Source organism: Castor canadensis, chromosome 2 (genome assembly GCF_047511655.1).
Source record: "Castor canadensis chromosome 2, mCasCan1.hap1v2, whole genome shotgun sequence".
NCBI classification, from domain to species: Eukaryota; Metazoa; Chordata; class Mammalia; order Rodentia; family Castoridae; genus Castor; species Castor canadensis.
The window spans coordinates 105567292-105581848 of record NC_133387.1 but is presented as its reverse complement, the minus strand read 5'-3'; the positions used below and the strand labels follow the sequence as shown (position 1 = coordinate 105581848).

The window sequence follows — 14557 nt, the reverse complement described above, 5'->3', positions numbered from 1 at the left end:
GTGCCCAGGGCTGGCTTGTGAGAGACACACATGGCCTCTTCCCTCTGCGAGCTGCTGCACAGCCTGTGACCACCACTCAGTCTTCACCTAGGACGATGAGCCCAGTCCTATGGGGATTGTATTTTGTCTTGCTTCTTAAAAATTACTGAAAACCCTTACAATTACAGAAGCTTGCAACTGTGAGTAATATTTGCCAGTGAAATCTGATATTGTGATCTAAGTAGTTTAACTATCATAAATAAAGCAGGGAAAGGAGGGTAAGCATGTGAAGCAGTCACCCTGTCAGCCACACTCAATGAAAACCAGAGTCCTGTGTGCATGGTCAGGGAGGAAGTGACCCCAGGAACACCAGCAACACACCCAGGGAGGCCCTCCTATGAGACTGCAGGTGCTCTTGTGCCCACCTCTCCTTGCTGTATTTACTGAGGAACAGTCTATTTACCTGGAAGGTCCTGTCGAGTACAACCACACTCCGCTGTTCCATTTTCCAACAAGCAAGTGCAATGCCAGGTCAGGTTGTCCTGAGTGGGTCCCACAAACGATGGGCCAAATCAATCTAACCATGCATTTCTGGGCCTCCCAAGAAGAAACTTCCAGGCAGCTTTGCATGATGTGCTCATCTCCAAACCTGGGCAAGGATCTCACACCACCAACTCAGGAGGATGAAGTAAGTGCTCAGGGGAAGGAGGGGCAATGGAAAACCCCACACTGGGGACACTGATCTCCTGAGGCAGCAGCAGCAAAAACACTCCACACCATGAAAGAAAGGGGACAATTCCACACACGGGAAGCCACAGCTAGTGGCTCCAGCTGGGGTCAGCAGGTTCCAAACATCCATGGGAGCCGTGCCATAAGGGACAGGGTCCCACTGAGCAGCAGTATGAGCCGCCTGGTAGAGATGCCTGCATCCCCAGTGAAGCCCTACTCCATGGCACGAGACAGCCAGGCCTCACATCCTGTAAGGCAAAGTCCACTCAGCTGCCACATGATGGAAGAACACACTCTAACACACACCAGAAAACCAGCAGTACCGCCCACACTCAAGAGAAGGAGGGATGGTACTGGTGGCTCACACCTGTAATCCTAGCTACTCGGGATGCAGGAGAATAGTGGTTCAAAGCCCAGGAAACAAAAGTGAGACCCTACCTACCTTTAAAAAAAAAAAAATACAAAAAAGGACTGGCAGAGTGGCTCAAGCAGAATTCCTGCCTAGCAAGAGTGAGGACCTGAGTTCAAACCCCAGCACCACCAAAAACTTAAAAACAAACAAACAGAAACAAAAAACAGGAGAAATACTAAGAACAACAACAAAAACTCCTAAGGTATTGAGAGCTGTACCTTTTGAAGAAAATCAGCAACACAGAAAGAAAGATTTCAATAAAAAACAAAGATTACTGAGCTAATTAGGAAAAATGTATGTAAATATTTCTATTTCATATCTCAGAGATCTAAGAAGATAATGTATCAGTGTGTGTGTGTGGGGGGGGGTGTTAGTAGACCAAAAAGAACTAAAAATATAGTAGCTAAAGTAAAAATGTCAGTAGAAGAACTGGAAGGTAAAGTGAAAGAAATCAAGGCAGAAGCAGATCAACTCCATTAGTATGGCATTCAAGAAACAAGATGATAAGCAGATCGTGCAGAGCTGGAGAAAGCCAGGCAGCACGTCACACCTCCATAAAGACAGTAAGTAAGGGGGAGGGGTTTGATTAAGCACTATATACACAGGCCTCGAGTACCAAGGTGAAACCCCCCTGGACACTACACTTTAAAAGAAGCCCTGGTGTGAGGTATTCCAAGGGCTGGAAGACAAAAACAAAAACCCCTCAGAAACGAGCTCATGTTTGGGAAAATGCTCTGTACAGACAGGAGGCTGCCATCATGGGGTACTGATAAGACCAGGCCCATAGGCCCATCCAAGATAAGAATGACAACCAGAAGACGGTGCAACACAGGCTCTACCCATTAAGACATAAGAGGGGGTGCAGTGCACTGTGCGTAGCCTGGCCAAGAGGATATCCTCATTTGCTAAAAAGCATAGAGTTACAGTCAATACAATAACGGCTTTAAACCCAAGCCCCTACCAACACACCAGACCCTTCTAATTCACATGCAACAGAGGGTGTATATAATCTACACCAGGCTTTAAACTTACAATTTTAAAAAGTTAACACTAGTATATCTTTTCAACTTCAATTTTATATCCTTAATTTTGCTCCGTTTCAAGTTTACTTGTTTTGATTTTTTTTGAGCTTCTGGGGATCAAACTGAAGGTCTCCCTCATGCCAGGCAAGTACTCTGCTGCTGAGCCACATCCCCAGGCCTCACTGGTATTTTTTTCCTTAACAGTTGTATTTAAGAGTGCCTTTACCTAACAAATACAATGGAAAGGTCAACTATAAATGATAAAATTCATGCCATTTGGCTGTTGGTTATTAATGAATGTGATAAGGCCTATTGTCACAAAGAAGGGCCTTCTACGAAGAAAACAAATCATGTCATTGCTATACAGTAAACTGGAAAGCACTGAATTCAGACAAATCTGCTGCCCCTGTTAGATTGAAATGGACCATAAGGCAGCAAAAGCTCAGATAACTGAGCATCAAAGAAACTACAACACGCAGCATGCTCCTTTCCAATCCTGATGCAAATTCCAGAAGGCAACTGCTAAAAAGAATTGATTAATATGACCACATGAAACCTACCAAGTTGTGCAAGGGGAACACATAAACCAACTCAGCAGATTAATAACAAAACAGAGTAACACATCTGTAATTCAGTAGAACACCGCCCCCCCAAATCCATTGCTTTCTTGGATTCAGTTATCCAAAGTTGGCCATAGTCGGAAAATACTGAATGGAAAATTCCAGAAATTAACAACCTGCACGTTTCAAGTTCCATGCTGTTCTGACTACTGTGATGAAGTCTTAACTGTTCAGTTCCTTCCCACGTAAGACATAAATCATTCTTTTGTGCACTGTATACACTATTCTTTTTGGCAGCACTGGGGTTTGTACTCAGGGCCTCACGCTTGCTTGGCAGGCTCTCTACTGCTTGAGAAACTCCTCAGCTCTTTTCATGTTGAGTATTTTTCAGAAAGGGTTCCATGAACTATATGCCTAGAGCTGGCTTTGAACCATGATCCTCCTGACTTCTGCCTCCTGAGTAGCTAGGATTACAGACACGTGAACTACTGGCGTCAGCTGTGTCAACTCTTTATATGCTACTTGCCTAAGTGTCCCTTGGTATCCTTTTAGTCATCAGATCAACAACTGTCATGGTTCAATGACCCTTATTTCACTTAATGGTCCCAAAGCACAACAGCAATGATGCTGACAATTCAGATATGCCAAAGAAAGGACAGTAAGTTCTCCCTTTTGGTGAAAAATTAAAACATCTTGACTTAATAAAAAATTACATGCTGAGGTTGCTAAGACTATGGTAAGAACAAATACTGTGTGCATGAAATTCTGAAGAAAGAATAATAAAGTGGTTTGAGATTTGCTATCTATCATGCTTCAACCAGTAACAGTGATGGCCACAGTGCACGTAAGTGCTTAGCTCAAATGGAAAAGGCACTGAACCTGTGGACATTCTGTTGATAGCATATGTTCCCCAGAGAACGAACCCGTACAAAAACTTCAGCAAAGGATCCTCCGAAATGAGACACCGCACCACTCACTGCAAGTAAAGGAAAACACAAGTGGCCTAGTGTGGAAGATGCCCAATACAGCCTACACTCACAAAAGTACAAGGAAGCGCCAGGCAGTGCACAAAGTGTGGGAAGGACTGGTTTGATTCCGGCAGTATGCAGCAGGTATAGCCTACAGAGTGAAGAACCCAAATGCTCGCAAAAACAAAAACAGGAATTATCTGCCCGTGTTCTGGCAACACAGTCAGAAAATGTGGGTGACAGCCATCTTGTTTGTGGAACACTTCCACCAATGCTTCATCCAGAAGTGAAAAAACACTGGGAAGAGGAAGGATTGGCATTTAAGTTCTATGAATAACAGACAGTACACTGGTCATCCTAAATCTGTTTGTTATGAAAATGGAACGTTGACGTTGGATTTTTGCCTCAGACCCTTGGCCATGGTACTATCTGACCTGACCCATTTATCAAGGTCGCAGACAACCCCTGTATTTGATCAGCAATTGATGCAGATCCTGATCTGGACATACTATAGTGCTGGAAATATTCACTACTGAAGATGCAATAGGGCGATGGGTTAAAACCAGAAAACACATTCCTACTAGAAAGAGCAATGGAGTAGAGCTGTGAGTGATGGTAAGAGCTTCCCTCACACAGCGAGACAAAACGGTGTGAGGGATTTGCTCGATGAAGGCCGTTGAGAAGTGTGAACCAATGAGATGTGTGGGTCACTAGAGGAAGAGGAAAATGACAGCGTGTTAGGAACACAGACATTCATGGGCACAATTGTGGAATGTAATCCTCAGATGGAACACAGCATTAAAGTCATATGATTGCCAGAAGAGCCTAACCTTGGGAGCAACACTTCGATGAGTTAAAACCTGTACCAGGAATGGTACAGGTCACCAAGCAGAGGCCCTTAGGACATGGAGGTAAACAGAAGTGATCAGAGCAGGAGTAGTGGGCCATCTCAGCAAGTGGAACACATCATCTGTGCTAAAGGTGGGAATGAGGAAATATACACTTGTACTTGATTTATATGCAGAAAAGTCACTACTAAGAATCCCCAAACCAGTTATGACATCTTAGTTGAGTACAGGGCAGAAGAGGCACAGAGCCGGGTCGGGGATTTTTTCATTGGCTGTATTTATTCTTGTGACCATGTAAATATGCTACATACTCAAAATTGGTAAATTAAAGAATAAAGTACTAAGTATAGCCTATTATTAGCCTTTTCTGTCACGGAAGTTTCCTGTAATAAAGTCTTCCTACAGTTTTCCAAACGAGTTCTAAGAAGGGAACGCCGTATGTTAGCATTCAGCACAAACTCCACCACCTGCATTGAGCTCCATAGGAAGGTGTCACCACAAGTCTAAGCCTGGGAACAGTAAGTGCACATGCCCAGGGGCAAGCTGTTGTTCCAGAAGGTTCCTGTGTGAGGACAGAGCCACACGCACCAAGGCTGTGAGCACCCTCATACTCCAGAAGGAGAGTCAGGAAGAAACAGTCACTTGTCATTAGCCGATATCCAATAATGGCTCTGTCTGCATCAACACGATAGCATTTTCCACTCAAAGCAGGGTAGGGTGGGAGCCTAGGGTCTGGTCCCCACTCTGCCACCATCTCACCAGGAGAGTTTTCTCACCTGCAAAGTGAGAGGCTGAGCAAAACTCTCCACAGTTCAATTTTCAGAAGCATCAAAATTCTATGACTCAATGAAATGTCAGTTTTATAACCACCCTGGTCTGAAGTGAACAATCGCACAAACATCTGTCATGAGCTCAGAGTTCCCTGTCCCTGCTCTGAGGTACACTGAAGACAGGGAAGGGAAGCCAGTGCATTTCCTAAAGAGAGGAGAGCAGGTTCAACAAAGACAGCACTGAACCATGTTCTACCAGGCAGGGGATCAAAAGCTTCCCGCTGCCAAGGTCTGTCCCCACTACCCTGTGCCGCCATCTCACCCGTTCCTATAGGAAAGAGATCAAGAGGCCCAGATCCGATGCACCAGCTCTGAGCTACAGCCAAGGCACAGAAGACACACTCTACTGCTAGCTCCCTCGATCCTCTGACCCTGAGCCTCACATCTGCACAGCATGGTCCCAACACACACAGAGCAGCCTATGCAAGACCCTCCCATCACCACCCGGAACCAACTGTGACCTGACCCACTAGGGTGCTGCAGCCTTGGCCACCATCGCCATCACGATTATGTCTCATAGATGCTGAGACAAAACCCAAAAATAAATACTGACAGCAGCTGTGACAGGTACATTTAGGGAATGGCTGGAAAGCAGCCAGTTCAGAAAGAAAGTACAACTCTAAGGAAAAGCCCGCAGGCCACTGAAACCCAAGAAATACAAAACAAACTTGCTTCCAAGTTTTAAGTGAGGCATGACTAAAACTCTTAGATCACTAAGAAACTGGCACACCATGAATTTTTAAAGGAAGTCTGCAGCATTATCAAAATGATATTGGGGGGTGGAGATGAACACTACTGAAGGAGAAAAAGGAAATTTCCCCCATGTGTACACATACACACATACACATACACACACACATACACACACACACACACACACACACACACGGTGTGCGTGTTATGGAACTGCTTCATCCATTATTTGCTAACGCATACTGCCTGTGCCGTCGGCCTATCTTGGTGACCACTGCAGGGGCCATATGTGCAATAAGTGTCCACTCAAGAATGAGCCAGCTTCAGGGTAACAATTGTGAAGCAGGGGTACATCACCTTACAGGCCACAACAAGTGCATTGAGAGAGGCAGAAACTGAACTTCAGGCAGGACAGCATGTCATTCTGCAAAGTGCACAGGTAGCTTTCCTAAGAGCTACAGCAACCCCTAGTACTGAGCCAGCATGTCTGAGACCCGTGTCTGACAGGGACTGCTAGCTGCTATGAAAGAGATGACAAGAGCTGTTGGGCAGTCAGAATCTGCTGAGTCACAAAAAGAGAAAATGATCAGTTCTCAACTGGGCCTACCTAAGCCCCAGAGGAACACAGAGCACATCCGAAGTCAAATGAAGGCTCAGAAAGCTGTAATGTTCTTATCTAAATGGATGACAATAGTAATCAACACTATTCATAATTTGTTGACAATTCCACCAGAAAATGAAATGGAAATCAACACCTGCCCCACTAGCACCCCAAGACGATACTGGGGAAACAATCTGGGAAGGAGAGCCAGCACCCACTCCTGACCTCTCCAAAGAGACAGGGGGCAGTCGCTCCAAGCTGGAGTTCTGTGTGCATGATCCCTAGTCATCTGGTTGGTCTGATTTGAACCCTAAGGTTACACTAGCCTGACTCCAGGGGTCACAGGCCCTGGTAAGAGATATGTTTAACAGAGATGGAGGGAGGGAGAACTGTGCAGATGGCTGGTTCTTGCCACAGCTGCGGTACCTTAAGGGTTGTTTCAGGGTTCCCATCATTGTCCCATTAATGGCAAGCGAGCACAGCTGGTCTTTGGTATCACAGAATGAGCAGCATTCAGCTGAGACTGGCTGTCTCTCCTTACTGGAAGTCACGGTCTTCTAAGTCCTGCCTCAGTCCCCATCCTGACTCCTGCACAGGGCAAGTGCAGAGAATGTCTGCCTGTTTTGAGAAGAGGCCAGAGAGCTGGGAAGAGCCCACAGGAGAGGCACAAGAGAGGAAGGCTGGAGGGATTCACATGAGCCCAATCTGAATAAACAGCTCTCTCTCTTTAAAAGGTTAAATTCTACTCCAAGTTGCTACATGGAGGTTTTAAAAGTCAACTGGAGTTGTAAATGTCACAGTTACACCAGGTATGGCCTCTTCCCACTGAAGAGCCCACAGGACTCTGTGACCTGGGTTTCTTTGCTTTGCCTCAGGGCTGGCTGGAATCATAGAAGGGCTCACCCAACACCTGACATGATTTAAAGGGTGCAGGGTGTGTTCATGGCTGAAGAAAAAGCAGCAGTTTTGTGTCTGCCAGTGAGGAGAGACAAAGACCATAACGCAGCACCTGTGCTGACCAAGTGGGACCAGCCCTCCATGGGCACCAGCGATGAAAGGCCTGGCTACTGAGTCCAAGCAGTGACACCAAGACAGTGACCCTGGCAGATATAGGATGCCCTCCAATAACCCTGCGCCAACTTTAGAAAGGAGGCTTGAGGAAAGGGAAGCTTGAACTCGGCACACATGTGTTGGCCATGAGAAACAATCACCGCAAGGGGCAGGAGAAGTAAACAGACAGCAGGAAAGAGATGGAGACCTGGGTGGGCTAGGCCTATCCCCTTCCTGCACAGCCACCTCGAGCCCTGGGAGAACTGCAGCATCTAAGAACTTGTGCTCACTCCCCCCTCACTGCCCCATGACTAAATCACAAATATTTATCACACACAAGAAGGTACTGCCCACTTGTTACCTGTCTGATGTGACTTGGCTGGACTCTGGGCTGGCAAAGCTGGGAACTGAGGAGATGCGCCATGAGGAGGCGCGTGAGCCCTCCACTGACTGACTGATCGTAGGGAAACCCCAGACAGACTCTAGGAAGATAAAGAATTCACCAAAGTAATGTTTAAGTCTTCCTGTGAAAACTAAGAGGCTGGTCATTTATACCAGGACCTGAGAATGCCTGTGACTTGTTTAGTGAGAGGCAAGGACATGGAGCACATGGACTCTTGGGGTTGATACTGCTCAGAGACTAACTGAAAGTATATCCCGGGCAGAAGGTGGAGTGAGGCCAGCAGAGGTAGCCCACCTGCCTCGGGCAAGAGCAGGAATGTGCCTCCAATCCAGAAGCAGATCCTGACCCTCCTATGTCGAAGTTGGTGCACCCCCCACAGCTCAGACTGGCTGGAGTGAAGCCCTCGTCCCAGCTGTTACCTGCTTTCCCTTCACCACGTGCTTGGGCACCGGCACCCTGACCTCCAGATCTGTGTAGTCCTGTGACCAGGCGTAGTTCTCACGGACGGCACCATTGTAACTGTCAGGATTCCTCTGGAACTGCTCCTGAATCCTGAAATAGAAAGGAAATGTGAGATGCAGTTGGGTAAGTGTGAGCAGAGGGGACCTTGGCGGCCTAGCACACGCCACACCTTCCTCCTGAGGAGTGACCAGTCCAGGTTTCACCTCAAGCTCACTGGCTTTTGCATATGAAAACCCTGTCTCTTGGGACAATTTCCTTTGTGACTCTCCTAGTGGTCTTCCCATAAATCACAGGACAAGGGGAAAGCAAGACAGAAGAAACCCATACGCCAACCCTCAAGTTTAGAAAAGCACCTGTAACTATCACCAAAGCAGAGCCAGTGCTGCCAGCTGCTCCGGACCATGCTGTTAACTAGCCCTGTGCCCCTGTTCATAAAACCCGTGACTTGTTGGGGGCCTGCTGTATTCTAAACAGCTTGACGGGGCCTATTTTTAAAAAGGCAAAACAAGTTCATCCTACAGCTGCTAGACTCAATCCAAATCTAACCCTGAGCCTCTATTTTCCCCTAGTTAAGTAAATGAAACCCAAAGGGACTGCATTAAACCTGTGTGCATCATTAGGAAGATGTAAGCAATACATTTAATGAGATGGCCTAAAAACCCCAGCCAAATTCTATTGTATACATCCATTATAAACACAGCACAAATGCAAATGGGCCTAGCCAAGAAGCTGGTTGTGAAAATAAGACAGTATTTGTCATAAATCTTAACAATGCTAATCACAGAAACACTTTTTTATTATGCAGGCACTCTACCACTTGAGCCACTCTTCCAGCCCAGAAACACTTTTTTGAAATGACTGATTCACAGGTCCCTAAGTGAGCTGAGGATGTAAATCACAGACAAAGGCCTTGTCATGGGAGGCAGTTGCACACCACCTTCTGTGGGGGTGGGGCTGGGCCATCTTCTCCAGGGCCTGCTCATAGATCAACAGATAAAAACTACAAACAAGGTGTGCACTTCATGGCACTCACTCGGGAAAGCACAAAACTCCACGTGTCAATATCTGTGCTGATGAAGGTTGGGAAGGGGTGGTAAAAAGGGCATACTTTTTCTGGCTCAGGTTTTCAGACAAGAACACATTTACCTACTTTAGGTAAGCCCAACCTGCATTCATGCATGAGACTGGGCCTCCAGTGATCTGAGCTAGTTAGGTAACTGGTGGATTAAGGGCTACATGTGTCTCTCAGATGATATGTTGGAGTGCTGACCCCCAGAACATCACACTGTCATGTTCCTTGGGAATGGGGTCTTTTCAGGCACGATCCAGTGGGCCCAAAGCCACCATGACTGGTATTTTTAAAGAGGGACTTTGGGCACAGACGTACCCAGGGAAGATGCTGTGCAGACAGCTATGTGAAGAAGACAGTCATGTGAAAAAGGCAAACTGGAGTGTGGGGCTCACCAAGGCCTGTGGACCACCACCCAAAGCTGGAAGAGATCAAAGGATTCTACCTTCCAGCTTTCAGGAGTGAGGCCTGGTTAGCACCCTGACTTCAGATTCCTACCTCAGAATAATAACAGTGTCAATGTGTGCTTTAAGCTGCCGTTCTGTGACAGTTTGGTGAGGCAACGCAAGCAAACAGTGACTAAGGCAAATAACTTCAGTCAGAGGTGATATTCAAAATTAGCACTATTGAAGAATGAATGCCAGCCTGAAACTGCCCATAAGGGCGAGATGATGACATACAGGAACCGGGAGCCCAGAGGATACCTGGCTCAACAACTTAAGGAAACAGAGCAGGATGAAGGCAGCAAAAGAAAGACAATGTCAATGTACTGATGGTATTTCCAAAGATGATTTAACAGTGTGGAGAAAGCTTTCAATACACCACAAAACTGGAAAAAGGATATATGCCTTCTATGTAAGGTATACCCTCAGCTTTTAAGAAGAGAAAGTATGTACACAGTAGACCTTTGGTATCCACAGATATATGGTTCCAAGGAGACCAGCACTGAGGAAAACCCTGCAAATGCTCAGGATGCACAGAGCTCACCAATCTAAAATTACTCAAATTTAACTACGCCATCGGTCTGAGCATCTAACTTGAATCGCATAGAGTAGGCTACATTACTATCCTCAAAATCACTGCTGTACTTATTGATACGGCTCACCAAAAACTAGATCTTGTTTCACATTCTTTAGGTGGAATACTGGAATCCTTAACTCATTTTTCCCATAAAGTTGCCCAACTTCCTCTAAAGACATGGTGGCTTTCAACAAAGCTAAGTTGTCACGTTTTAGCTCCAGCCCAAGCCCTGGACACCCCTGGAAGGGGTGAGGAGGAGCCAAATAAACGACATGGACTTGCCCAGCAACCAAGTGCCCACAAGACCCTCCCACCAAAGCTGAGATGGCAGAACTAAGCTCACACTTGAACATGGGGCAAATGTCCGTGAAAAGACAGGGCAGCAGTGGCTACCTGTGCTCCCAGAGGGAGTAGTGGGAAGTGGGAGGACCTACACATCCCTCCTCTGACAGCCTGCACTTACATTATCGTGTGAAAACAATCAAAATTGTAATGCACAAACCAAATACACTCCCACACAAGGTATAGACCAACATGGCTCCAGCACTTGACAGAAGTCTGGCACTAAGACTCCTCAAAAGTGGGGACAAGAGGAGAGGCAGCTCTCTACAGAGAAGAGAGTGGAGTGCACCTGGGCCCTGGACAGATGCTCCACAGAGTGTACCCTTGCTTATGGCCAATGATGCCACGTGAACTGTTGCTTCAAGGAAGGCTGCCAGTCTCAGTCTGGGGGGTGTCTGCCAGACTGATCCCACACCAGCCCACAAACCTCTATGCTCCTGGCAGGGCCCTGTCATGGGGGGGCAGGGCACACCTGGCTCATCTTGCCAACTGTGTCTCCCACAGTCCTGGCTAGGCTTCAGGTGCATGAGCTCTGTATCTCCTTCCAGAGGAGGCAGAACTCCTAAAACAGCCCTAGCAAGTTGCTGGGTGCTTTTTTTAGCACTCTGAATTCACATTCTCTTTAAATAAAGTTGATTATTTCCAGCCGACAGCATGTAAAAATAAGTGTCCTGTCAAGCGCAGGTGGCTCTGAGCCCCACTAAGCAAGCATCCGTGGCTACCCCTGCAGCTGTGGGCCAGGGAGGAGGGTGGGGGGGATGAGGGGTGGAGGATGGGCACTGATGCTCCAGCACCCAGGGTGGGAGGAAGAGTGAGTCAGCAGCCAGGTTGCAGATTTTGGAGCAGGTCTCACTGTGGCTCCCACTCCTGATGAGCTGGGACAACAAGGCTCTTCAACAAGTTACAGAAAAACACAGCTGTCCCACAGCTTGCTGGGTGCTATGGGCCACAAGTCCTGTCTCCTTGGGGACAGACTGGCTTTGGCTGCTAGACCCTTCCCAGCAGATGGGCCTTCCCAGCAGGCATGGGTGCTGCTGAGTGGGCCAAGCCAGGAACCAGTCACCTGCACAGGTGGGCACTGGTGGCCCTGCTGAAGGAGTCACCGCCATGATGGAAAGTAGAGGCAGGGTTCATGCCTGGTAGAGACCCAGACCCCCAGAGAGCCTGCCTGAGCATTGTCACAGGTCCTCTTCTCGTTCTGTGTTTTTTGTTTTGGTTTATTTTTTTAGGGGGCAGTACTGGGGTTTAAACTCAACTCAGGGCTTCATGCTTGCTAGTCAGGTGCTCTACAAATTTGTTTTTTGTAGTGTTGGAGATGGAACCCAGGGCCTCACACATGCTAGGCAAGTGTTCTACCAGTAAGATACACCTCCAGCTTCTCTTTGGTTTGCTTTGAAAAACCAAAGGATCAGAGACAATCCTGGAGCAACTAGTGGCAAGTATGAGACATTGTAAATAAGATGCCACCAAAGGCCTCAACTGAAGATTTTTGTCCAGGGAGCTGGAACCCGAACTGGCAATGGATTTATGAACAGTGGGGCCACAGGTGCTGCCCTCAAAGCTCTTTTCCACAGAGAATGCATAAAACAGGCATTTGCTACCTGAATATCTCCCCCAAGGGACAGCCAAAGAGGTGGAACTCAGTGTCTGGAGCTTTTCTTGGCTTGCCAGGTACCACCCCTTACTCCAAACAGCCATTCCTTCATGCCTCTTGCAATAAATCCTATCAGTACTGTAAATATTCACTCACTCTGCACAATGTGATACAAAGACCATTGCCTCTGTATGTGAATGACAATGTTATCCTTGTCACCCACCTGCCCTCTGCACCCTTGGGGAAGGCATCACAATGTGTGTGTGCAGTGTGCACGTGTGTGTTGTGGTCTGAAAGCCTGTGTGTCCCCTACCACCCCCCAAAAATTCTTAAATTGAAACCTAACCTCAATGTAATGGTGTTAAAGGTGATCAGGTCATAGGTTGGAGCCTCACAAATGGGACGAGTGTCTTTATTAAAGGAGCCTCGGAGAGACCTCTCCTCCTCCTGCCAAAGCAGGACACATGGAAGATGCTGTTTATAAGGAGCATGCCCTCATTAGACCCTGGATCTCCAGGAACTTGACAGAACTTTTAGTTTTCAAAGCTATGACAGACAGACACTAGTTGTATGTAAACACCCAGCCTATGGCATTTTGCTATAGCATGCCTGTGTGGAATGTGTGCCTGCTGTGGGTACAAGGCAGCCACCAGAGGCAGTTCTTTCTCTCCCTTTGCAGTCTTCGTCTCTCTTAGCCAATTCTTTCTCCTCTCACTGATCCTACACATCCCTATCAGGCATAGCCATGGCCTCTCTTGGCCACGTGCAGTCTTCAACAACCTTCTAGGCTTCCCCGGCCCCAGAGACAAAGTCTAGCATCTTAGCAGGGCCTTCCAGACACTCAAGCTTAGTCATCATCACTCCTTTCCTCCTTTTCCCTTCTGCCCCCACAAAGGATTCCTCTTCCTCCCGAGCTAAGTCTTTCCTGCCTGTGCTCAGACTCAACCTAAGATTTGTCATCAGCCTTTCCATCTGGTGACAATACAATCACTTCTCTCCTGGGTGTCTTCCTTTCTGAAGCTGTATAAAATGGGCAGCATTATAAACATAGCCCCCTGCCCTGCTCCTGAGGCCTCAAATTAACTGACTGCTTCCCATGACTGTCCACTCCTCAAACTCACAGTGCAACTCTCAGTTCTCCAACTCAATTAGTGATCAATGCCCAGACACTGGGCCTGGCCCTCCCACTGCCATGCCTAACCCCAATCCCAGTGACCCAAATGCAGCCCAGGACTGTCACCTCTGCAGCCTTCGACCTGCTCATTTAGAAAGGGTGGGGTAGGGCTTGAATCTCAACTCTGGGCTTCCCACCAGGCGGCAGCTCAAGCTAATGGGCTATCTCTCAAGGGCAGAGGCTGGGCAGCCCTCCAGACAGGTGTCCCTCTCTGACAGCTCCTTCCCCTGCAGTACATGACTCACCTCGCCCCTAGCCCCTGTTGCTGTTCTTGAGTGGTATGCCTGGTAGAAGGCCTCTGACTGTGGACAGAAGACTCACTGGGCAACTTTTATGAGCACAAGATGACTCCTGACCCTATGTGACATTTAAAGAAAGGTACCTAGTAATCCCACACGATCATCCTTGAGCATCTTTTACTAAAAATCTAGGGTCAATACTTGTATTGGTTCCCGACATCACCAATTTTGACTACCCTACCACCATCAGCCTTCCAAGAACAGTAGCTGGTCTACTTCAAAGACAGTGAGCCAGCAGGGGTCAGCATTTCTGGAGAAGTGTTCAGAATGCACAGCAGAGCCTGGCCCTGTTCTCTTCTCCCTCCCAGTGAGCAAGGAGACATCAAAGATTAGGAATGTCATGCTGAAAGACACAGGAGCCAGTTTCAAGAGGTGCCCACCAGCCAAAGATGGGACAACCCAAGCATTAAAAAGAAAAACGTCTACAATGGACAGAAGCACCCAGCATATTAAAACCCAGGAGTTCATAAAACAAAAATCCATGGTCACTTTTGGTGACAGA

General features: G+C 47.4%; 1 protein-coding gene across 1 annotated transcript in view; it reads right to left on the bottom strand.

The window, feature by feature from the left end:
- The window catches only part of Nudcd3 (NudC domain containing 3), a 96333-nt gene that overhangs the window by 18454 nt on the left and 63322 nt on the right, over positions 1 to 14557 (bottom strand). Inside the window, exon 3 of the mRNA XM_020158389.2 lies at positions 8515 to 8647. Coding sequence (XP_020013978.2) covers positions 8515 to 8647 — 133 coding nt within the window. The remainder of the gene's footprint in view (positions 1 to 8514; positions 8648 to 14557) is intronic.